At 45.5% G+C, this 25,913-nt stretch overlaps 1 protein-coding gene across 1 annotated transcript in view; it reads left to right on the top strand.

The window, feature by feature from the left end:
* The window catches only part of DST (dystonin), a 522,678-nt gene that overhangs the window by 212,911 nt on the left and 283,854 nt on the right, over positions 1–25,913 (top strand). The window contains exon 5 of the mRNA XM_052648315.1: positions 12,391–12,452. Within this exon, the coding sequence (XP_052504275.1) occupies positions 12,391–12,452 (62 nt within the window). The remainder of the gene's footprint in view (positions 1–12,390; positions 12,453–25,913) is intronic.

Below are 25,913 nucleotides of genomic sequence, written 5' to 3'. Positions count from 1 at the left end.
AATTGCCCTCATGATTTTTTTTGCCATTGCACATATGGAGCTGTCTGCCTCTGCTTTAGTTTCTGCCATTCTTATAAAATTTATGCTGGTATGAAATATTTATGCTGGTATGAAACGTATCTTCATGTACGTTGCTTGATTGGAAGGCTGGGGGAGCCTTTCCCTGAATCTTTTTCATTTCTTCTTTGAATTGTGTGCTGACATCATTTGTAGTTGGGGAGGGACTGTCTTTTTATCTTACTGATTACTAATGGGATTTTTCATCTACTTTGGATATTCTTGGTGTGTATTATATATATAGCATATATTTTCTTTGTCATTTTTAAAATTTCATTTATAGCATCTGTTGTCTCAGGGCTTCATCAGATTTGTCAGCCATTGATATGTTCATTTTTAAAGTGAAAGTGAAGTCGCTCAGTCGTGTCCGACTCTTTGCGACCCCATGGACTGTAGCCTATCAGGCTCCTCTGTCCATGGGATTTTCCAGGCAAGAGTGCTGGAGTGGATTGCCATTTCCTTCTCCAGGGGATCTTCCTGACCCAGGAACTGAACCCGGGTCTCCCACGTTGAAGGCAGACGCTTTACCGTCTGAGCCACCAGGGGCTCCTTGTTCATTTTTGGGGGAGTGTAACTAGTTTTGAAACCCTCTTCCTACCCAGCTATTTTAAAACATACTTTTTAATACTTCTAAATGGTTTGTTTTAATTTTTTCTCACTCTCCTTTCTGGTATTGTATAGCTTCCTCATATACTGTCAGGGAGGATACATCTGAGGATTTTGTTATGCTGTGTGTCTGAGGTACATTGTCAGCACCATCTCCTTTTTAAGCTGTCTTCATTTCCTTGGGAGAAAGTTTAAGGATTTCTGAAAGAGTCAAGAGCTTCTCTATGAAGACGGTCATTTAGGTGTGCCTCCTTCTGAAGTGTGGCTTTTAACCATATTTAGATCTAGCAATAAACTGTAGATCATGCTCTGACCACAGAGGACCTGGGATTGAAAATAATGCCAATTTCATTTCGATTCAGATCTTAACAAATAATAGTTATAAAAACCACTCAGAAAAATCATCAGCATTGGGAATTCAAGTGGATAAAAGCAGTGATGATGTAAGGAGAGCCCCAGAGTTTTGATGCTGTCATTTCTTGTAGACGAGGAAGAATTCTGTTTAAGCAAAGAAGAATTGAGCTTGAGAATGAAGAAAAGAGAACCTCTTTCCCCCAAAGTGTTAAACTGCGTGCATCACGCAGAGCACGAGATGTGCTGTGTGGAAGTGAGAACCGCAGGCTCCTCGGTGGGGGACCAGCTGTGGGCTTGGAGTCAGTGGGGCTATGAGGTTGTGGCTAAGCTGAAGAGTTACTGGGAAATAACACTGGTCTACTTTCATCCATGGAGTCCTGGGATAGTTTGCAATCTTATTCTTTCTAATGATGAACAGATCAATGGTGTGATTTTGGTGGAATTGTCCTGAAAAGAGTCTTGCTTTTAACAAAGTGGGTTGGGGGAAAGCGTGGCTAGGGCTCCGAGATGTCCAGTTTCTTCCTCTCCATCTGTGATCCCCTGGAGGCGGGGCACACAGACCGATGGACCAGCTGGAAATTGGATGTCAGCTGTGCTCATGGGGACATCATGAGGCTTCTGTTATTGGGGAAGAGTTTTCAACCAAAATGGGATTGTGGCTTCCATCCCCAGTCGCAGTGTCTTTGGTCGCGACCCCTGTGGGTGAAGGTCCTGACAGGTGGGCGGGGCTGCTGTTACTGGGATGAGGCCCAGGGCCCGAGTGATGGGGGGCGAAGCTCACGGTGGGGTTGGGGGCTCGTAGGGGCTGTGGCATCAGGTCTGACTCCCGCCCTGCCCACCCGAGCTTCCTGGTCACAGCTGTCAGTCTCAGGAGCTGGTCGTCTCACTAATCCCAGCTGTTTCTTCCGCTAGTTTTCCTTCTGTAACAAATCTTACAGCTTCCCCCCACTGCTTGCACCGTCTTGTATCGGAGAGGTGCTTCCTGGCAGGAGCAGGGAAATTCCCTAGACCCCCTTTTCCTCTGCCTCCCGTCTTCCCTCACATGGACTCCACACGTCATCTTGTCTTTTCCCTCTGCTCCCCTTCCATCTGCCTATCCCTTCTCTCTCTCTGTTTGGATAGAGCCTTTTGCCAGGTGGCTCCTGGTCTTCCAGAATTCACACCTGACCGTTATTAGTAAATGCGGAGATCTCATCCTTGTCCTAAATTCCAATGTGACCCTCTGGGAAGCCCTCCTGAGTATCCTTCCTACACCCTCTAGAATCGCTGATCTGCAGAAGGTGAATTCCATCTTTTGTGTATCCCCACCACTGAAGATCTGGCCAAGCCTCACCTTTTCCTTTTTGTTAGTTTATTTTTTAAAAGCTGGCATTTTGTTTTCCGAGTATGGAATGATAATACTGCAATATGCTTTTGCAAATTGCATCTTCTCCCCACCCTCTGCCCTTGGTGGCTGTGTGATCCTGGGCAAATGTTTAAGCTCTAAGTGCTTCAGATCCTGCTGTGAGTGGGTGGCATGACCCCATGACGGATTTTGTTCGCATGCCTGGCAGTCTATCTGTGTTACATGTCTGTAGGTAAAAATAGTACCTGGCACATGGCAGGCACTCCCTGAGTGTTTGCTAGCATCATCACACTCTTTCACGAAAGTAGGTTGGCTGAGGCTTTTTGGTAGTGGTGTTTGGGGCTCTAAAACAGACAATTGGAATGGAAGAGAAAGTGAAGGATACTTTAAACTTTTGTAGCAGATGATATAATTTTGTCACAGTCTATTTAGAGTAGACTCAGCAATCATACTTGAACGTTTCAAAGCGCATTCACAGCCACTGTTCACCTGGCTTTGTCTTTCCCCTTGGCTTGGTCAAAGAGGCAGGTTCCCTGTTGCCAAATGTTTGTTGTTTGGAATTACTGTTTGCACAGTTTCTATTCAAGCAGGTCTGTTTGCCTAATGTCTCAGACAAACACAGTTGTTCTGAGGACACTTGGTCTGGTGTTTCTTTAGAACAAAGGTCTCATTTCTTGACATTTTTCTTCATGCTTGAAAGTGAAGTCCTTTTAAATTGGAGACTCCTTGTTTTTCCTGCATTATTAGATTGGGGCTTCTGTCATTTGATGACACAGAAAAGAAGTGGGTTTTGGCATCCGATTTCAGGTCCCATTTAGGCTCTGAAATCTCAGGCTAGTTTCTTAATCTCCCCAACCATGTTTGTGACATCATTAAAATGTGGATGTATCATCCAGCTCCAAGAATCATGGTGAGATTGCCGTGGAAATGTGTGAAGGTACAGAAAGAAATAGCTGATGGTGGCATTTCCCCTGAAGGACTTGTGTCCAGCCTGTAAAGCTCAGCTGCCTATGTAAATCACCTTCATGGTGTGCGTGTCAGAGATGAGTTAAACTAGTTGAGCTGGTTGTTTTTTTCTTTATTTATTAATCCTGGGGGAATCCTGCCTGGGGTGTTAGAGGAGGGAATGTGATGAGCTGGTGCAGCAGTGAAATCTAACATCTGATTGGTTTGCCCAGTTGCAAAAAAGGTTAGGCAAGCACAACTTTCTTTTCGAGGGACTTCATTTGAACGGCTCTAAGGGTCAAAGGAGAAAGAGATGATTTAGTTTCCTTTTAGTAAGAGTTGTCTGCGTCCCGGGCAAAATAGTGGCGGAGGCGGGCCTTGGTCGTGCTTGTTTAAAAGAGGGGGTTGACTGTGAGTGGGAGTGGCTAGTCAGCGCTTTCCCTCCTGTCCAGAAACTTGCCAGGACTCTGACACATGAGTGCTGGTACGGAAAGCCTAGGGAGCTGCCGGACAGATTTCCCGTGGAAGGATGGGCCAGGTCCTGAGGGACGGTGGAGACTGGAACTCGAGGCTGGTGGCGCTGATGTGCTGCATGGGTCAGTAGCCACCTGTCCGCTGGCCTCCGCGCTGCAGGGTCGGGGGGTGGGGTGTGCAGGGCCCGATGGGTCCCACGGCGGGGCTGTGCTAGGCTGCGCGGCTCCTCTCAGAGTCTGGGCGGGCTTCCATGACCACTCCTGTGGCTCTCTGGACAGGACTTCCCCCTTGTTGTTGGACCTAGGGCGCGCATTGAGATAATCCTATAGTTATTTTATTGGGTGATACAAAGTGGTTTAGCTTTGATGGGATTTTACCAAAGACCAGACAGTGTAAGTTGTAATAATCGGTACTCTTTTTCTACTTTTCATTTTTTCAAACTCTGCTATTGTTTGCCTTCTTTGTTATTGTGGAGTGTTCAGCCACGTTGTACTTTACGAGGTGATCATAAATGTATGTTTTCATTTAAGACGTACTCTGTAAATGAAGTACTTTTCCAATAGAGGAATGTTTTACAGCTCCATTCAGAAAAATAGTTTGTAAAACAAGCAGAATCAGTTAATAACTCCAGAGAGCCTTTTGCTTTGTGTTGCCTTAGCAACGTTGCCCTAAATATAAACCTCAGCGTTAGACCTCCGTCACTGAAGTGAAAGAGCCATTACGAAACTTATAATTGGAAAATTGGATGGTGTCGTCTTGAATACTCCCTCTTGAAATAATGTGTGTGGAAAGTGGTAGATCACTGTCTGCCCAGACTTCGGTTATTCCCGGGTTGCAAGTTGCTTTCTAAAAGAAAGTAGAGGCCCTGAGTCCACCTTAACTCCTTCCTCGTTACCGTAGCATCCTGGGAGCCTTTGAGGGTAAAAGACCCTCCTTTGGTGTACTTGAAGAGGGCTCATCTAGGGTTGAAGTGAATTCACTCAGTTGTGTCCGGCTCTTTGAGACCCCGTGGACTGTAGCCCACTCAGGCTTCTCTGTCCATGGGACTTTGCAGGCAAGAATACTGGTGTGGGTTGCCATTTCCTTCTCCAGGGGATCTTCCCAACCCAGGGATCGAACTGGGGTCTCTTGCATTGCAGGCAGATGCTTTATCCTCTGAGCCACCAGGGAAGCCCATTACCATGGCTTAAAAGGTTAGGTTATTATTGTTAGAAAACAGTATCAGAATCTATGAACCATGTGTTATTTAGTTCAGGTTAGTCTTCGTGCCTTACCTGCTACTTGAGCTGTGGACCATAATCCCCAGATACTACCTCAGTATTGACCTGCTAAATGTCTAACATCCACCTTATATTTTCAGTAGTGTTTTTGAGCTACTATCAACCACAACAAAACGTTTGATCAAAAAAGCCTTTATATGGTTGTATTATGTGAATAAGTCTCATTATTTGATCATTTGATATAATCAGCTTTCTTGATCTGTCACGTGGCTAAGAAATTAACCAATATGTGAGTAGTTTTTAAGAACTTGTGTTCTGTTCTTCATGTTCCTTAAAATATAGGACTGATTTTTATTAATTTGAGAAAATAAATATATATATATTTAGAAGGAAATATCAGAATTTAATAACCATTAAATATCGTATAATTAGATTGCTTCTAATTTTTCATTGTAAAGTATGCAATTAACATATCAACGCATATGGCTTTCCATGACCCAAGACACATTTTTTATTTTTAAATTTATTTTTTTGAAGTGTAATTGATGTATGTTAATTTCTGCTCTGTAACAGAGTGATTCAGTTACATGTATACATATATATGTTCTTTTTAAAAAAATGTATTTTATTAATCATTATGTACTAAAAGGAGTTTGTATGATACACATCATGTGTTAGATTTAATGGGACAGGGTAAATTTGTTAGAGTTCATATTATTATGGTGGTTCAGTCGCTAAGTCATGTCTGACTCCTGCGGCCCTATGGACAGTAGCCCTCCAGGCTCCTCTGTCCACGGGATTTCCCAGGCAAGAATACTGGAGTGGGTAGCCATTCCCTTCTCCAGGGGATCTTCTTGACTCAGGGATCAAAGTTGGTCTCCTGCATTTAAGACAGATTCTTTACTGACTGAGCTATGAGGGAAGCCCTCATATTATGTGATGATTCAATAAATTGATAGAATTTTGGTAGATAGTTATAGGAATGCTTTCATCTTATTTTTTTGTAGCCTTATATGGAAGCTGTCTATTCTTGAATTATAAAGGATTTTTAAAATGTGGTTTCTTTAAAAAACGTTATTTTTGACCGCACTGGGTCTTCATTGCTGTGCATAGGATGGCTCTAGTTGTGGCAAGCGGGGGCCCTCATCATTCTGGCGGGCGAGCTTCTCAATATGGTGGCTTCTCTGGTGGTGGCGCATGGGCTCCGGGGCGCAGGTTCAGCGGTGGTGGCGCACGGGCTCTGGGCACCTGGGCTACGATGGTGGCGCACGGGCTCTGGAGCGCAGGTTCAGCGGTGGTGGCGCAGGGGCTCCGGAGCGCAGGTTCAGCGGTGGTGGCTCACGGGCTCCGGGGTGCAGGTTCAGCGGTGGTGGCACACGGGCTCTGGGGCGCAGGTTCAGCGGTGGGGGTGCACAGGCTCTGGGCACCTGGGCTGCTGTGGTGGCGCACGGGCTCTGGAGCACCACTTCAGTGGTGGTGGCACACGGGCTCTGGAGCACAGGTTCAGCGGTAGTGGTGCGCAGGCTCTGGGCACCTGGGCTGCGGTGGTGGCACACGGGCTGTGGAGCGCAGGTTCAGCGGCAGTGGCGCACAGGCTTAGTTGCACCCCCAACCCCCACCCCACAATGTGGAACCCTCCTGGATCAGGGATGGAACCATGTCCCCTGCACTGGCAGTCAGGTTCTTAACCCCTGGGCCACCAGGGGAGTCCAGATATAAGGTTCTGGAATGAATGGTCCGCTGCAGGTTTCTGCCCTGACGCTCAGCATTAGGCCCTGGATCCCTAGCTGTGGTTAATATGGGGGCTGCCGGGTAGGGCTCCCCAGCCTGCACTCTGTCTTCCTCGCTGGAGGTGAGAGAAGCATTGCTGAGGTGTGACATGAGCCCTAGACTTCGGTGAGCAGGCGCCCTCGTTTGCGCTTGTTGGAAGTCCACACGCACGGCTTCCGTGTGCTCGCGGCTGCTCACAGGCGCCCTCGTTTGCGCTTGTCCGAAGTCCACACCCACGGCTTCCCTGTGCTTGGGGCTGCTCAGCGCTCCCCAGGCGGCGCGATCTCGGGGGAGTGGGAGCAGTTCTGGGGGAATCACAGCACTTGGGTTCTAACTGCTGCTGCTGCTGCTGCTGCTAAGTCGCTTCAGTCATGTCCGACTCTGTGCGACCCCATAGACAGCAGCTCACCAGGTTCCTCCATCCCTGGGATTCTCCAGGCAAGAACACTGGAGTGGGTTGCCATTTCCTTCTCCGATGCATGAAAGTGAAAAGTGAAAGTGAAGTTGCTCAGTCGTGTCCGACTCTTCGTGACCCCATGGACTGCAGCCCACCAGGCTCCTCCATCCATGGGATTTTCCACCCAAGAGTACTGGAGTGGGTTGCCATTGCCTTCTCCGTGGGTTCTTACTAGACCTCTTTTAATCTGAAATTATGAGATCAGTGTTTCTTCTAATTTACTTTTTATTGAAGTATAGTTTAAAAACTGAATCACTGTGCTGCATACCTGACCAGCTAATACAGCGTTGTGAATGTGTTGAGTTGACCAGAAAGTTCATTTGGTTTCCATGGTTCTTATAGCACTCAGTTGTCAGCGGACATACTCAAAATATCTAAATCAAGTGTTGAAAATCATTCACACTTGTGTATGTGCATACACACAGACACACACACACACCACACACACACACACCACACAAACCACCTCTTCTTTATTCATTCATCTGTCAGTGGACGCTTCCATGTCTTGGCTGTTGTAAACAGTGCTGCTATGAACACTGGGGTTCTTTTCAAATTACGTTTTTCTCTAGATATATGTCCAGGAGTGGGATTTGCTGGGTCATATGGTCTCCAATACTTTGGCCACCTGATGCAAAGAACTGATTTATCGAAAAGACCCTGATGCTAGGAAAGATTGAAGGTGGGAGGAGAAGGGGACAACAGAGGATGAGGTGGTTGGATGGCATCACCGACTCAGTGGACATGAGTTTGAGTGAGCTCCGGGAGTTGGGGATGCATAGGGAGGCCTGGCGTGCTGGTACTCCTTTGTTCTTGCCTTACCTGCAAGTTAGTTGCTAAGTGCTAAGTTGCTTCAGTCCCGTCTGACTCTTTGCGACCCTATGGACTGTAGCCCACCAGGCTCCTCTGTCCATGGGATTCTCCAGGCGAGAATACTGGAGTGGGTTGCCATGCCCTCCTCCAGGGGATTTTCCACCCAGGGCACGAACCGGCATCTTTTATGTCTCTTGCATTGGCAGGCAGGTTCTTTACCACTAGCACCACCTGGGAAGCTACTTAGGTTCTTTTTGATTGCTTTAGAAATAGCAAGGCTGAAAGATATTTATAATATCACCATTGCTTCAAGAGATGGAATAATAATAGTGATATATACCACCGTATCTCAGAATATAGGGGATTATACCTTGTTATCCTGAGGAGGATTGTCCTTTGAGAAACGTAATTAATTCACATCACGGGCGTATGTTTGTCGAGTGCAGGAAAGCTTCATGGTCTCTGTTATGGGGTAGATAAAGATGACTAAGGTCTGGGTCGTGCCCCAGGGGACTCACAGGGGAATTCATAAATATTTTGTGGATGGTGATATTGGTTAACAATTATTGATGCAATTGGTCTTGGCAGAGTAGTTATATACACAGTGCCTGCGGTTCTTATGTTGGGGATCAGGCCAGTTTGTTTTTTCGTGTGTGGACCACATGGCATGTGGGGTCCTGGTTCCCCAACCAGGGACCCAGCCCTCACCCCTGTGGAAGCTTGGAGTCTTAACCACTCTCTTGATTGCCTAGGAAGTCCCAAGGCAAGTTTAATAATTTTAGCATAAATTCTAAGCATTTATATTCAGATTCAGCAACCTTCTGTCTCCTTGGTCAGCTTTTCTAGTCTTTAACACCCAGTGTGAAGTTAAGGATGAGACTAGGGGATTCCCTGGTGATCTGCTGATTGGGACGCCACACTCACCGCAGGGGGTACTGCTTCAGTCTCTGGTTGGCAGAAATGGGATCCCTCGTGCCGCAGCCCAAAAAGTTAGACTAGAGGTTTGCTCACTGGAAGGGAATGTATTATTGACAGTACCCAGTGATAGTCTCTGTTCAGATGTCTTTCTGGTTCCCCCTGATGTTGATGGAAAGTGGGAAGGGTTTCCAGGCGATACTTTGGGGAACAAATGCTTGTAAAACATGAGAGAGACTATGTGGTCTGCCCCCTTCTGTTCTTGATGGCATTAAAGGGTAAGAGAGCTCGAAGTAACATGCCATCACTAGGTAGCTTGCAAAGACTCGGATCTGAACAAACCTTTGGATTGCTTTACTAAAATTTATTTATTCATTTCCTTATCATTGAACATTTATTTTTTTTCAAAACTTTTGTCTTGAAATAGTTACACTGATTTATATTGTCATAGATACATTTTGTGCACAACCATCATTCTAGTTGTAGGATAAATTCTAGAAGTGGGCTTGCTGGGATACATCGTCTATATTTTTAAGGCTTTTTATATTTATTGGCAAATTGTCCACTCTCCAGCAGAAATGTTTGTGATGGTGGGAATGTTCTTTATCTGTATTGTTTAGTGTTAGCCAGTGCACACTTGAGTTGTGACTGGGTAATCAAAGAACTGAATTGTTCATTTTATTTTGTTTTAATTAAATTCAGAATTTAATAGCCATATATGTGACTCGTGACTAGAGTATTGACAGTGAAGTTCTAGAGGATTTAAACCAAAGTACATTTCCAACAGCAACGTGTATGTGTGTATATACACACCCACAGTGTGTATATATATATGTATATTGTAGGGGGCGACAGGGGAAGAGATGGTTAATAGCATCACTGACTCAATGAACATGAATTTGAACAAATTCTGGGAGGTATTGGGGGACAGAGGAGCCTGACATGCTGCAGTTCATGGGATTGCAACGAATCAGACTTGACTGAGCAACTGAGCAACAATATGTACACATATCTGCTGCTGCTAAGTCACTTCAGTCGTGTCCGACTCTGTGCGACCCCACAGGCGGCAGCCCACCAGGCTCCCCCGTCCCTGGGATTCTCCAGGCAAGAACACTGGAGTGGGTTGCCATTTCCTTCTCCAGTGCATGAAAGTGAAAAGTGAAAGTGAAGTTGCTCAGTCATGTCCGACTCAGCGACCCCATGGACTGTAGCCCACCAGGCTCCTCCATCCATGGGATTTTCCAGGCAAGAGTACTGGAGTGGGGTGCCATTGCCTTCTCCGATACACATATATACATATACGCATATATGTGCGTGCTTAGTTGCTCAGTTGTGTCCGACTCTTTAAGACACTATAGACTGTAGCCCCCCAGGTGGCTCTGTCCATGGGATTTCCCAGGCAGGAATACTGGAGTGAGTAGCCATTCCCTTCTCCAGGGGATCTTCTCAACCCAGGGACTGAACCCGTGTCTTCCGCCTCTCCTGCACTGCAGGCAGAGTCTCTACTGCTGAACCACTAGGGAAGCCCCACTGTTCCTTGGTCAACATGAATTTATTTTTTCATGAAATCTTGGCAACTTGATAGGTAAAAAAGCTTATTTTTATGACTTAATTTTATTATTTTATGTATTTTTATGTTATGTACATTTATATATATATAACTATATATATTGTTGTTTTATTATTATTATTTGCTAGTGAGGTTGAGTACCTGTGGGCATTTTTCATTTTAAAAATTAATTTTATTAATTTCATTTCATAAATGTTAATCATCTTCATTGTTTGCCTTTTTTGCCCAGTTATACTTTATGATACTCATCTTTTTCCTTTTTATTTGTGTTTTTTTGTGTTAATAGTAACTAAGATATTTTTCCCAGTTGACATATACAAGATTTTTCATTTATGTAAATTAGTGTAAAGCATATAAATACTTTTCGTACGTAGGACAACCATTTTCTTTTTTAAAAAATTTTGTAGGATTATAGTTGATTTGCAATGTTGTGTTGGAGATGGCGATGGCACCCCACTCCAGTACTCTTGCCTGGAAAATCCCATGGATGCAGGGGACTGGTGGGCTGCAGTTCATGGGGTTGCGAAGAGCCGGACACGACTGAGCGACTTCACTTTCACTTTTCACTTTCATGCGTCGGAGAAGGAAATGGCAACCCACTCCAGTGTTCTTGCCTAGAGAATCCCAGGGATGGGAGAGCCTGGTGGGCTGCCATCTCTGGGGTCACACAGAGTCAGACACGACTGAAGCGACTTAGCAGCAGCAGCAGTGTTCCATTGTATGTATATACTGCATCTTTGTCCATTCATCTGTTAGTGGACATTTAGATTGTTTTCACGTCTTGGCTGTTGTAAACGGTGCTGCTCTGAAGATTGTGGTGCATGCGTCTTTTGGAATTATGGTTTTCTTGGATCTGTGCCCAGGAGTGGGATTGTAGGATCCTATGGTTGCCCTGTTTTTAGGCAAGCGTTTTCAGAGACACTTCCCTTCTGTTAAAGTAGTTTATGGGGACTCAGGGATGAAGAATGAGGAAGGAAAGAGATGAAGAGAGTGAGGCCTGTTTGCCCCCAAGGAAGGGATGGAGAGGTGGACCAGTGAGAGGAAAGGAAAGAGGACCGCAGCGGGGAGAGGAAGAGCCATCCCTGGATGCAGAGAGAGGAGGAGGGAACAGCAGGCGAGGATTCCTGCCTTGGGGCGGGACAGGGAGCCGGTGTGGCTACCAGCCTCCTCTCTAGGCCTTGGAGACCAGGGTTCTCTTTGAAATGATAACTTGATGAGCCAGAGTATTCTAGTGCTTTCCCTCCTAAATCGTAAGACCTCCCTCGTTGTTCTCTGAACCATGTCTAGAAACCAGGACAGCATCACCCTCCATGCCAAGGATCTAGTGAGGTGTTCCGTTGTTACCAGGTGGTTCAACACAGGGAATCTAACAGAGAAGCCGCTTGGTTTGTAATTCAAGCTAGAAGACGTGAGTTCAGTCATGCCTTTCAACTTTACGTGTTTGCGAAATAATCCTCGACAAATCTTCTAACTGCTGGAGGTCTTGGTTTCCTCTTCTGTGAGGTGGAAATGACCCTACCTTTTGTGGTCTTGAAGACCAAATGGGATGTAATCTGTGACCAAGTGCTTTGGGAAGTTCATGCAAGGGCTTGCTGGAAGCTGGTGGTGATGGAGGGGTGAGAGGGCTTCCTGGCGGTGGTGGCCGTTGGGGGAGGGGTGATGGAGCAGAGGTCAGTGCTGGCAGACGCCGCATTAGGAAGCGGTCTCTCAAACCTCAGGATGCCAAAACTTAGCAAGAAAATTCAAGTGCACTAAAGAGTACCTTTTGAACATCTTACTTTTCTTTATTTGCATAATGACAATGAAGGCCTCCTCTTCCTGGATTTTTACCAACCTTCTTTTCTATCTTTTCTCCCCCTTGCAGATGAACGGGACAAAGTTCAAAAGAAAACATTTACAAAATGGATAAACCAGCATCTCATGAAGGTCAGTGTGCATTTCTTTTGCATCTTGGGATGGTTTTGCAGACTCTAATTTATTGTACAGTACTCTAGTATATGGCTCTGAAGACAAACCTTTCAGTGTCAGCTGCAGAGTTTCAGTTCTAGAGTATTTCACGTTCATTTCAGGCATCTGTTGTTACTTGGTGTGTGGCCTGCGGGTCCTGATGGGGGTTGGAGACCAGTGCCCAGTGATGGTGGTGCGGTCTGTGACCTCAGTCCAACCTCTTATTATTCGACTCTCAAAAATCTCTGCAGGTTACATGTTAGGGCATTAAAAACTGCAATTTTTAATAACTTTTTTTTCCTTTCAAGATTGCAGGCAAGTTATGGTGTCAGGTTTATGTAGATGGTGGAGAGTTAGGTGGGAATAAAGATGGGTTATAGACAGAAGTCTGGACTCAGTTTTCTTGTACTTAATGTGAACCAGAAGTTGATGCTTATTCTGCATTTCTCTGTGAAACAGTTAATAGTTATGTTTCTTAATTAATATTTGTTTGTGTTCCATGGGTCACTTTGAGAATCTGTTGTAGGCTCTCCTCAGAAATACACATGTGTACCACGCATGCATACAATTTCTTGGCATTATTGGGTCCCACCAATCCAGTAATTCTATAAATGTCATCACCGACTCGATGGACGTGAGTTTAAGTGAACTCCAGGAGATGGTGATGGACAGGGAGGCCTGGTGTGCTGCGATTCATGGTGTCGCAAAGAGCCGGACACAACTGAGTGACTGAACTGTACTGAACTGAAGGACCCCATGGGATTTCACAGTTAACTTAGTCCCCTTTTTTCGCTTTTTATGGCCAATCCTGAAGTTAGAGGGAGGTAGTATTTTAAGTCTGTTGTTTGGGACTTGGAGAGAGTTTTCTCACATAGAAACATTATGGTAAAAGTGGTTATATTCTTAGGCTGTCCTGGAGATCCTATTTAAACCATCATGTAGCCTAGGGAGATGGTGCCCATACTATAATCACATCTAATAACCGTCTATAAAAGTGATGCATATTTCATGGGGTATGTCAGATGACGTGAGAAGTTTTAGTCCTCTCTCTCATCACCCGTGGACAGAATCTTTTCCCAAATCTGACACGCCCTTCAGGTGAGCCATGTCATCCACTCCCCCCATCTGAGGGTCAGTTTGTGGGTGTTTCTGTTACTGCTGGGATTTCTGTCCCTCATCCTCTGATGTGTTGGTCAGAGGTCTGCTGTTTGAGGCTTTCCTGGGGAAGTGTGCTTTGACTTCTATGGAGAGCATCACGCCAGCAGTCTGCCTGCCCTCCTCCTGGCTTCTGTGTCCTCCTGTGTGTCCTGTGCCTCCCGTGGGAGCGGACCCCACGCAGGCTGGAGTAGAGCGGGGCTGCTGTGCGGGCTGGGCTGTGGGATGTCGGAGCTGAAGACTCTGACGAGACTTTTCCATTTCTGAGATGAGTCCAGGGGAAGTGAGGTTCTGGATGAAAAGATGCCCCTTTGGTGGCTGCTGGTCTGCCAGTCTGTTTTCAAAAAAATTTTTATTGAAGTATAATTGATTTACAATGTGTTAATTTCTGCTGTATAGCAAAGTGACTTAGTTATACAGATATGTACATTTTCTTCTCTGGTGGCTCAGTGGTAAAGAATCCACCTGCAATGCAGAACCTGGGTTCGATCCCTGGGTTGGGAAGATCTCCTGGAGAAGGAAATGGCAACCCACTCCAGTGTTCTTGTCTGGAGAGTCCCATGGACAGAGGAGCCTGACAGTCGACGGAGTCACAAAAGAATCAGACATGACTTCGCAACTAAACAACAACACACATTTTCTTCAGATTCTTTTCCTTTCTCGTTTATCAGAGGACACTGATCACGGTTCCCTGTGCTGTGCAGTGGGACCCTGTCTACCCATCCTGTGGGTAACTGTTTGCATCTGCCAACCCCACATGCCCGCTCCATCTCTCCCGTTCCCTCTTCACTTGGCAACCACAGGCTGTTCTCTGTGACTGTGAATATGTTTCTGTTTCATAGATAAGTTCACTTGTGTCATAGTTTATTTATTGTTTAGTTTAAAAAATTTTAATTGGAGGCTAGTTGCTTTCAATGTTGTGTTGGTTTCGGCCATACAGCAGTGTGAATCAGCCACAAGTATATACATGTGTATGTGTATCTACAAGTATACATCGCCCTCTTAGGCCTCCTTCCCAGCCCCCTGATCCCACCCCTCTCGGCTGTGTCATATTTTAGATTCCTTCTACGTGGTATCATGTGACATTTGTCTTTTTCTTTCTGACTTAGTTCACTTCGTGTGATAATTTCCAGATCCATCCACAGTGCTCTCACTCTCAGATGGTTGAGTAGTATTTCATTGTATGTGTGTACCACATTTTTATCTTTTTTTCTGTTGATGGGCATTTAGATTATTTCTATGTCCTGTCTATTGTGAATAGTCCTGCTAAGAATATAGATGTGCGTGTATCTTTTTGGATTACAGTTTTGTCCATATCGATGCCCAGGAGTGGGATTATAGGATTATGTGGCAGCTCTATTTTTAGTTTTTTGAAGAACCTCCTCGCTGTTCTTCCTAGTGTCTGCACCAGGTTACATTCCCACCAGCATTGCAGGAGGGCTCCCTTTTCTCCCCAGCCTCTTCAGTGTTTGTTACTTGTAGGCGTTTCAGTGGTGGCCATTCTGACTGGCGTGAGGTGGTACCTTGTAGTGGTTTTGATTTGCATTTCTCTGATAACCAGTGGTGTGGAGCATCTCTCCACGTGCTTGTCTGGCCTGGCAGTCTGTGTGACTGTGGCCATTGGTGGGGGGGTGGTGGGGGAGGGATACAGAGGGTTGCCCATGTCCCTGGAGTGTAAGCCCCATAGTGCTGAGAGTCAAGGGTAGAAACTCACGAGGATGACCCCGTGGGAACGCCGTGCTGGCCTGCGACGGATGCTAGTGGGGACCCACTGTCTGCTGGATGTGTTGGGCTGGACCACTCATCTGATGAGCCTCTTGTAAACTGGATGAATGAGTCTAAGGAAAGTGCCTTTGCTAAAAATTCAAAACGCTAGTTGAGCTGTTTGAGGACAAGGCTGCATCGTCCACTCCTAGGGTGCATCCTGGTCCCTTGCGTGGATAACGCACACGCGTGCTTAAATCACTTAACCCTCCAACAACCCTCCAAAGGTGGTTTGATTTAGTGGTTATGCACACATAGCCTTCAGAGTCAGATGGCAAGGGTGCCCATCTCGATTTATGTGGAGTAAGTGATGTCTTTTTTTTTTTTAATAAAATAACACATCTCAAAGATATAAGGCTTCTGCTGTAACCCAGTAAGAATTAGGAAAATAATAATTTTACACACAATAGCCATTTGATAGATGCCAGTCCAATTGGTTAGGGTTATAATCAAAGTAGCATCTTTGTTTCTTGATGTAGGTCAGAGTTTAAAATTTACTCTTATTAAAAAATTGTACACTGAAATTTCTGACACAAAACTCAAATGTGTGAGAACATAATTTTCTAATATTTTATTCTTTTCTGTTTGGAAGTTAGAGCATTACCTTCAACTGGGAAAGGTGATTGCATATCCCCAGATGTGGGGCAGCAGGCTGTTCAAGTTTGTGTCGCAGAGTTGGCCGGAGAAAGGCCAGCCTTGGTGTCTTCTCTTGTGTGTTTCACCCAAGGGATGACAGAGGAATGTAAGACACTTCTGCTATCAGAGATCATTTGGTCACAACCCAGTTCACAGGAAATGGAAAATAAGTGTGTGGATTTTAGGTTAAAATGTCAGTATTAGAAATTTTTCTTCTGTGTTGATTTTCTTGTGCTCTTCCCTTGAAATGCTGAACATATTCAGGAGAAACGGACGGAAGGGAAGTGAGTCTCCTACCTTTCTTGCCTCACCGCGTTCCTTTTTAGTGGATGGCAAGTATGTGGTTTGAAGAGTTTTTCATAAAATTAATCACGCTAAAAATGTGAAGGGAAAGGGTGACCAAGAGTCAACAGAATGAAGGAGTAATTGATGGGTAAGGAGAGAAAAAAGTGGGAATAAAATCGTTTCGAAGGCGTTTGAGTCATTCTGTGTGTGCACTTTCTCTGCTTTGTCTGACAGTGGCTCTCCTTAAACCTGGGGGCAGGGAGAGGAAAGTGGGGGACAGAGGAGGAGAGAGAGAAGTGGGGCGTTTCGCCGAGTGAGAGGGGCAGGGCGCCCCGGCCCGGGAGCTGTGTGCTGGGACTGCGCGCTCAGCGGCCTGGGGTGCTGACTCAGACCACGGGGTGCTCCCCATCTTTTGAAAGAATTCTTAAAACTTTTGCTCTGTGTTGTTATTTTAGGTGTTTACTTTAATGTAATTTTATGCAATTATTTTACCCCAGTTGTGGCTCCAAGAAGACTGTTCCTGGTAGTTCTGCTCCTTCAGGCAGTGAGGTGATTGAGAGCTTAGACCCAGGACAGATCTTCACGGGATTTTCCGTTTCATTTGATAAGTATTTTGTCTTTGAAAAGAGATTGGTCTCCTGCAAAGCTGTCAGCCTGTGACGCATACAGCAGAGGACCCTGTGTGACTGACTGACGCTGCTCTGGCCCTCCTCCCTGGGCGGTGGGAGTGGTGGGCTGGTGGAGGGCTTGATGCGATCGCCCGGGTGAGCAGGCGGCGGCGCCTGGCCGGTGGGCAGCCCGCAGCGAGTGCCCGAAGGGGAGGCTGGTGTGTGCTGCCGATCAGACAGAGGAGCAGGGCTGGGACGCCCGGGCACTGCCTGCCTCGTCCGCGTCTCCTCTCGACCGCAAGCGCTTCCCTCTTAGTTCATCTGGTTTAGAAAGAGCCGGGGCTGGGGGTCAGAATCCATGGAGGAGACAGATGGGCTGGCTTGCCTTGGAGCCCTGCGGGGACGCTTGGCCCCAGACTCTGAGTCTAAGGCTCGCTCATCTCCTTAAAAGAGTCCTCTCCCCACACGCCCCTCCCTATCCATGGTTGCTCTTGGGGCCCAAGGCCGCTTCTTCCTCCTTTTCCGTCTTCTTGCACACACTCCCCTCGCAGAAAGGGGCCTGTGGACTCTGTGTACCTGCGCTTGGGTTCTCACGTCTCACATCTTCGTCCCCGATCTCACGGTCGGGTCGGGAGCAGTCAGCCGCGCTGGTCCCGCCGCGTCAGCAGGGATGCGGGCAGCGTGACCTGGCCGGGCGCCCACCCCGCCCGGAGCGCCTCGGTGCACCGACGTGCCACCAGCTCCCGTGGCTGTTAGACTGTTGACTTTCCCCCACCTTAGAGTTTCAGCTATTTGCTAATTAATCCTCGTGACTCAGGAAGTTAGGATTTATCCGGCTCTAAACTAGTGTATACCCAGTACCCAGGGGAAGCTTCTGGCAAGGTCGATTTTTCAAAGTTGATTTGACTGAGAAAAGTAAACACCGTGGGCTTAGGTTACTGTTATATCCAAGTGTGTAAACATTGTTTCCTTAAAATACTTGGTTAGGATTTTTTTTCATACAGCTTTCTCTCTAGAAAAAATGACTGTAGCCTTATTTTATGTTGGAGCTAAAATGACATTTGTTTAAATAGTTTGCTTAATTAAAACTTATGTTTGTTGGTGAGCAGACGTCTCTGGCTTTTTTCCAAGTGTATCTAAATTTTAGTGCTCTGGTATTTCAGTTGTATGACTAAGCCTGTCCTTAAACTGATTGTTCTAGCAAGAATGTTTTCCTTTTGGGTCCTCATTCTTCAGAATATATTTAAGAATATATCCCAGTTAACACATTCATCTGCTACCTCTACATGTTTCTTCACACACGGAATATACTGGATTATTTTCTTTGCAGATTATGATCTCTGTATAAAACTATTGTTAAAGTAACAATTACGTATTATTCTTTAGCATAATTTAAATTGTAGTGGTAAAACATGAGCTGGGTGTTACTGAAAATACCTGTGACTTCAGTTAGCTAAATTTTACTGAGAGAGTTGTTCCAAAATATCAAATTGATGACCTTCTATTATTTACAGTATTTATTTTTGCCCATTCTGCCAATGGGACTTTATATACTAGAGGGTCTTGCTGCTGCTGCTAAGTTGCTTCAGTCATGTCCGACTCTGTACGACCCCATAGATGGCAGCCCACCAGGCTCCCCTATCCCTGGGATTCTCCAGGCAAGAACACTGGAGTGGGTTGCCATTTCCTTCTCCATTTTCTCTTCTCCTAGAGGGCCTTGGGTCACTGTTTACTTTTTGTTATTCTTGATCACATGCGGTTCTTTCTTTCTGTCTAGAACTTCATGAGCATGTGTGGCACCCAGATCTCTAAGTCCTGATGATGTAGCTTTTGCCTTGCTCTGAGGACACAAGAGGCAAGGGATCCTTTTATTTCCTGAACCATTTGAAAGACTAGAAGATTCCTTTTTGACTCAATATTTGCCTGGACCCAGAATTAGAACTTGCGCTGTGACTGAGAGGCTGTATTGAAGAGGAATAATTTAAGGTGAAGAACAATTTTTGGAAGCTTAGAGTCTGGGGAATTCATGTAGTGTGCTTCCCTTGTGTTGGATTCATCTAACTAACCGTTTATGGTGGAATTATGTTCTTCGGCACTGGTTGACTGTGCTGTGAACTTTTTCCTTAACATTGTGTCGTCGGATGTTTGGTCTAAGCCTTACTTTGTGTGTGTGCTCAGTCATATCCGGCTCCTTGTGACCCCGTGGACTGTAGCCCGCCAGGCTCCACTGTCCATGGAATTCTCCAGGCAAGAACACTGGAGTGGGTTGTCATTCCCTACTCTAGGGGATCTTCCCCACCCAGGGATCAAACCTGCATCTCCTGCACTGTCAGGCAGATTCTTTACTACTGAGCCACCTGGGAAGCCCGAGTTTTACTTTATTGACACATAAATGCATTTGGAGAGGAAAAGGCCCTGGATTCCAGTACTGAACTATTCCCTCCTAGTAACCTGCGTGGTTACCACCTAGGAGACAGCCCGCTAAGGATCACACTTTAATCTCTGTTCCGTCTTGTCTTGGGAAAGCTTGATTTACTCATGGCAGAGATATTCTTTGCACATATTGTAAAGGCAACAACTTCATGGCTCCACCAAATCAATCACACTATTTTTTATTGATTTGGTGGCTGGAAGGAAATGTAGACCCCTAAGCTGAGAATACGGTGATAACTTTTAGGGAATAGGTAAAAAGCTCTATGTGCTCTGTGTTCTCAGCCATCACATACTTCTCGAGTAATTTTACCATCTGTGGGCACAGATGGGAGAGGAGAATTTTTAAAGCATCGACTTTATAAAGGACTAAAGACAAATGCTTTTTCTGAAACTGTAATGCGAGTATTGGTTCTTAAAATCTGCAAATAAGGTCTTTTTTTCAAGACCTTAGACTTACATGAGTGGTCCTTAAACTTCAGCTACATCAGAGCCTCTTGGAGGGCTTGTTACAGTAGATGGTTGGGCTTCAGCCCAGGGCTTCTTATTCAGTAGATCTGGGAGGGACCTGAAACTCTTCCATTCTAATAAGTTCCAGGAAGTTAGGTTTTCAACAAAAAGCTGTTGCTGCTGAGCCGGGGCCACACTATGAGAGAGCACCTGTCATAGAGAAAATGATAAATATTATAATGGACCATCAGATTCGTTTGATATGACCAATAAATATTATAAGCAGGTTTAAAAAATCACTGTAGTTACTGCATATCTACTATAAGCCGTATTTATTAATAATGAACTAAATATTAACTAATACTTATAATATTAATACTATTACTACTACTAGTAGTAGTTCAGTTCAGTTCAGTCGCTCAGTCGTGTCCAACTCTTTGCGACCCCATGAACCGCAGCACGCCAGGCCTCCCTGTCCATCACCAAATCCTGGAGTTCACTCAGACTCACATCCATCGAGTCAGTGATGCCATCCAGCCATCTCATCCTGGGTCGTCCCCTTCTCCTCCTGCCCCCAATCCCTCCCAGCATCAGAGTCTTTTCCAATGAGTCAACTCTTCGCATGAGGTGGCCAAAGTACTGGAGTTTCAGCTTTAGCATCATTCCTTCCAAAGAAATCCCAGGATTGATCTCCTTCAGAATGGACTGGTTGGATCTCCTTGCAGTCCAAGGGACTCTCAAGAGTCTTCCCCAACACCACAGTTCAAAAGCATCAATTCTTCAGCGCTCAGCCTTCTTCACAGTCCAACTCTCACATCCATACATGACCACAGGAAAAACCATAGCCTTGACTAGATGGACTTTAGTCGGCAAAGTAATGTCTCTGCTTTTGAATATGCCACCTAGGTTGGTCATAGTAATAGCTGCTAATATTATTTGGAGCAAACCACATGCCAGGATTTGTCACTTTTGTGTGTTAATGTCTACTTCTCATAACAATTCTTATGGATAGGACCTATTCTTTTTTTTAAAAAAAAATTTATTTTATTGAAGTATAGTTGATTTTGGAGAAGGAAATGGCAGTCCACTCCAGTACTATTGCCTGGAAAATCTCATGGACAGAGGAGCCTGGTAGGATACAATCCATGGGGTCGCAAAGAGTTGGACATGACTGAGCGACTTCACTTTCCTTTCCTTCCCTTATAGTTGATTTACAATGATATGCTAATTTTTCTTGTAGGGCAGTGTGATTCAGTTTTTTATGTATGTGTGTGCGTCTTCCCTGGTGGTTTCCCTGGTGGTTCAGCTGGTAAGGAATCTTTCTGCGATGTGGGAGACCTGGGTTCGCTCCCGGGGTTAGGAAGATCCCCTGGAGAAGGGAAAGGCTCCCCACTCCAGTAGCCACACCAATAGCCGGAGAGTGCCATGGGCTGTACAGCCCACAGGGTCGCAAAGAGTTGACACAGCTGAGCGACTTCCACTTCACATGTGTATGTGTCTCACATTTTCTTCACGTTCTTTTCCATTGTGATTTGTCACAGGTTACCGAAGATAGCTCCCTGTGCTGGGCAGCAGGCATGTCCTCTGATGCTGTGTGGACTAGCTTGCGTCTGCTAACCCCAACCTCCCTCTCCTCCCCCCCAGCTCCCCCCGCCCCTTAGCAGCCACAGGTCTGCTTTCTGTCTGTGAGTCTGCTTCTGTTTTGTAGAGAAGTGCATTTATGTTGTAGTTTAGATTCCACATGTAAGCAGTGTCGTACGATATTTGTCTTTCTCTGTGTGGCTTACTGCTCTCAGGATGATCATCTCCAGGTTCATTCATGTGGCTGCAGATGGCATTGTTCCCTTGTTTTGCGGATGAGTAACATTCCACTGTGTGTTATGTGCCACACCTTCTTCCATCCTGACTGTTCTGAATCCCTGTGTTACAGGTGTTGAAACTGATGCCCAGGGAGGTTGCATAATTCCTCAGGTCGTGAAGCTGGTAGATCTCAGGCTGCATGTGGAAAAGAGGCTAAGAGAGATCACGCAGGCTGGAGACCTGTCTAGGGAGGAAGTGAGGGTCACACGCCAGTCTGCCTGACTCCAGACATTGTGCCCTCTCTGCTGCACGAAGGGTGAATCCAGTGAGCAGAGCTGAAGGGGGAAGTGAACTCACCTTTGGACCCTGGTCTAATAGCTTTACAAATGCGATGTGATGTTTGAGTTAATTCTGTGTGGTGTAAGAGACGTGTACCTAGTAGAGGAAGGGTTAAATGGTGGCGGGGGTAGACTCAAAGGGTAGAGTTTAGAAGCAAATCATGTTTTTTTAAATGCAAAAAATAGTTGATTTGGTAACCTTCACCATTTCAAGACGGTAAGAGAGGACACAGATGAGTACGATGTGGTTTCATATAGGTGGTCGTAGCTTGGGAATGAGAAATTCTGAATATCTTCTCACCATGAAGAATAGTGATTTCTTTGGGTAAATTCCTCATCAATAAAGTGAAAGTTGCTCAGTTGTTTCTGACTCTTTGTGACCCCGTGGACTATACAGTCCCTGGATTTCTCCAGGTCAGAATACTAGAGTGGGTAGCCTTTCCCTTCTCCAGGGGATCTTCCCAACCCAGGGATCGAACCCAGGTCTCCCACATTGCAGGCGGACTCTTTACCAGCTGAGCCACAAGGGAAGCCCCTCACCAATTAAAAAGGTCCAAGATAACACTGTTTACTTTCAACAGGGCTATATCTGAAATACAGTTTAGAAAGTACTGGTTTTTTCTTTTCAATTAATTTATTTTAATGAGAGGCTAATTACTTTACAATATTGTGGTGGTTTTTGCCACACATTGACATGAATCCACCATGGGGGGTACATGTGTCCCCATCCTGAGCTCCCCTCCCACCTCCCTCCCCATCCCATCCCTCAGGGTCATCCCAGTGCACCAGCCCTGAGTACCCTGTCTCAGTTGAACCTGGACTGGCGATTCATTTCACATATGATAATATACATGTTTCAATGCCATTCTCCCAAATCATCCCACCCTCGCCCTCTCCCACAGAGTCCAAAAGTCTGTTCTTTACATCTTGTGTCTCTTTTGCTGTCTCACATATAGGGTCATTGTTACCATCTTTCTAAATTCCATATGTATTCGTTAATACACTGTATTGGTGTTTTTCTTTCTGACTTACTTCACTCTGATAGGCTCCAATTTTAATGCAGCTTACTGCTTTGCTGGAGACATTAAATACATTTGTCAGAAGATCCCTTGGAGAAGGGAATGGCTGGCTACCCACTCTAGTATTCTTGCCTAGAGAACAGCTTAGATAGAGGAGTCTGGCAGGCTATAGTCCATGGGGTTGCAAGAGTTGGACATGACGGAGTGACTTACACTTTAACTGCCACCTCTTTTGTTTCAAAACCCTTACCTGTTAAGCCTGGCAGCACAGGATGACGTGGGTCTAGGAGATTTGGGGTGGCTCTGAGTGTCAGGCGCACTCTGAGTGTGCCAGGACAGGGGTGCTGGCTTCAGCGGGGCTCAGAGGAGGGGTGGGCCAGGGTTGGACGGGGCCGTGAGTCTTGAGCCTGATGCACTGGACACTGGGTTTGCTGGGAGGAGATCAGGTGGAGAGAAACGGCGAAGCTGCACCCGAGGCTAACACAGCATCATCAGTCAGCTGTATCTCAATAAAAAAAGAGATGGTGAGGACAGATAAGAGGCAGATGGGATGGGTCAGCCAAGGATGTTGTTGGAAGTGCCTGAGGACAAGAGCAATGTAGTGTAACTGGCATTCTGAAGTCATGTAACTGCCATTGGGAGAGCCTTGAATGCATACGCAGGCATGAAGGAACTACAGGTGACGGCATTGTGAACTCTGTGATGGGGCTGCCTTCCCCTGGTGGCTCCATGTTTGCTGAGTGAGGGAACCTACAGAGGGGACTGCGAGGCCTCGGTCTTAGTTCTTAGTTCTTCCCCTTGTTTTATAGCTGGTACTCAGATGGGGTTGTAGAAGGCCTGCTGATCAGATTATAGGTTGAAGGAACACTCTTTGTAGTAAATAGATCAAGAATGTTGGACCTCTGGTCTCATCAGAAAGAGAACTTAACAGTGAAAATGTAAAGTTCTGCTCAAAGACTGAAGATTTCCCCGTAGGATTTAGAAGGTGCAGAAGGTCTGGTGGGCAGCAGTGCCTGTCATCGGAGCTGGGGGTTCCGATGACCTCAGACTGACAGCAGTGGTGCGCCTGCACACAGGCTGTGTTAGCAGAGCTCAGAGTGTGCTTGGCACCCAACATCCAGGGTGTTTGTTCAGGTCCTGACTGCGTGTAAAGGGGCAGTCAAAAGGAAAGTGACTGCAGGAAGCAACCATGATGGTGAGCATCTAGAAACATCTCTTGGATGAGGGATGATGGGGACAATTGAGAGGAGACTTTGAGAAAAGAGGATTATGGAGAAACGTGATGGGTGTTTTCAGATGTTGGTCAGGGTAGTCATATAAGCTACAGTTTAGGATTTATTTGATCCAAAGATCGATGGATACTTTACAGTTGGAAGATGTAAGCTCAATATAAAACCTCTCTGTAAACATCCACAGTGCCCAGTAATAGGTAGTCACTTGTGTGTTTTGATCTAAGGGTATATTCTTAGTTTCCAGTAGCTGCTATAACCAATTACACAGGCTTGGTGACTTAGGACAGTGATCTCTATGCAGTCACAGTTTTGGGGACTAGAAGTCTGGACTCAGTTTTTCTGGGCAGAAATCACTGTGGTAGCAAGGCTGTGCTCCCTTCAGAACCTCTTGGGGAGAATGCCGTCCCTGTTTCTTTCAGCGTCTGGGGACACAAGCATTGCCTTTTCCGTGGCCACATGCTGCCTCCTGGTCCATGTGTTAGGACCCCCGAGCATCTCTTTTATAAGGATGCTAGAGACTGGATTTCGAGCCCATGGGCATAATCCAGAATAATCTTCCCACCACAGACTTTTAACACACCTGCAAAGATTCTTTTCCAAATAAGGTAACATTCAGTTTCCAGAGATTCGGACCTGATATCTTTGGGGCCACCATCAATCATCCTCTTATATGTGAACCAATAAAACTGCCTCATGTGAAGTCAGCTAAGGCTTCATGGGATAGGCACTCCCCAGCCATTCCAAATTTCCACCGAAATCCTGTGGGGATGTAGTTAGGGTCTATCAGAGGTGGGACAGAAATGGTTCATGCGTTGGTAGGATGGTGAACTAGGTGGTGATGCATTTGCTTTCCAAGAGCAAGACTGTATAGTCATGTCATTCGTTTATGATAAGCTTTGTGAAGCAGTAATTAATAGGGATAGAGCAGAGATTTATTTTTATATTTTTTAATTGTTGGAAATAATTTTATGCTTTAACAAGTTGTAAAAATAAAAATAGTACAAGGAGCCCTGTTATGTGTGCTCATTACTCAGATTGACTCTTGGTAGCACTTACCCTGTTTGCTGTATCATGACTGTAATACCGTGTGTGTGTGTGTGTGTGTGTGTGTGTGTGTGTGTGTGTGTGTGTGTGTATTTTTTATCTGAACCACGTGGGGGTAAGTCCTATACACATGGCCCTTTCCCCCTCAATACTGCAGCATTTCCCAAGAGCAGGGGTGTTCTCTTTCATAGCCCCACATCTACCTACTTCATACAGTTACACTGGCTCACAGTCTGTTGCCCGTGTTTCAGTTTTGTGGTTGGTCCTTTACACTGTTAGCCCAGAGCAGCTTCCAGGTTGTGGTCAGCTGTGGCATTTAGTTGCTGTGTCTCTTTATCCTGCTTTAGCTAGAAACAGTTTAACAGCCCTTTAACAAACTTTTATGACATGAACATTTTTTGAAGACTATAGAACAGGGGTTTATAGAGAATGGAAGATCAATTAACAGTAGAATGTACTTTGAACTTCAGACTATTTTATGGCAAGAAGACACGCCCTTTTCTGAGATTTTAGTGCTTGTTGATACAGTAATGAACTATCTTTTCACATTAAGAACATCACAGCTTGACAGTAATTCATCAGATGACTTTAGTTCTGTCTCGTGGTCAATTATAATTTTTCTTGATTTCCTTATTGTTGATAATAGTATTACTTCTGCTTCCAGCACTGCCATTTTGAA

The sequence above is a fragment of the Budorcas taxicolor genome, chromosome 11 (genome assembly GCF_023091745.1).
Source record: "Budorcas taxicolor isolate Tak-1 chromosome 11, Takin1.1, whole genome shotgun sequence".
Taxonomy (NCBI): Eukaryota; Metazoa; Chordata; class Mammalia; order Artiodactyla; family Bovidae; genus Budorcas; species Budorcas taxicolor.
The sequence above is the reverse complement of the archived record's forward strand: the minus strand, read 5'-3'. Positions and strand labels throughout refer to the sequence as shown.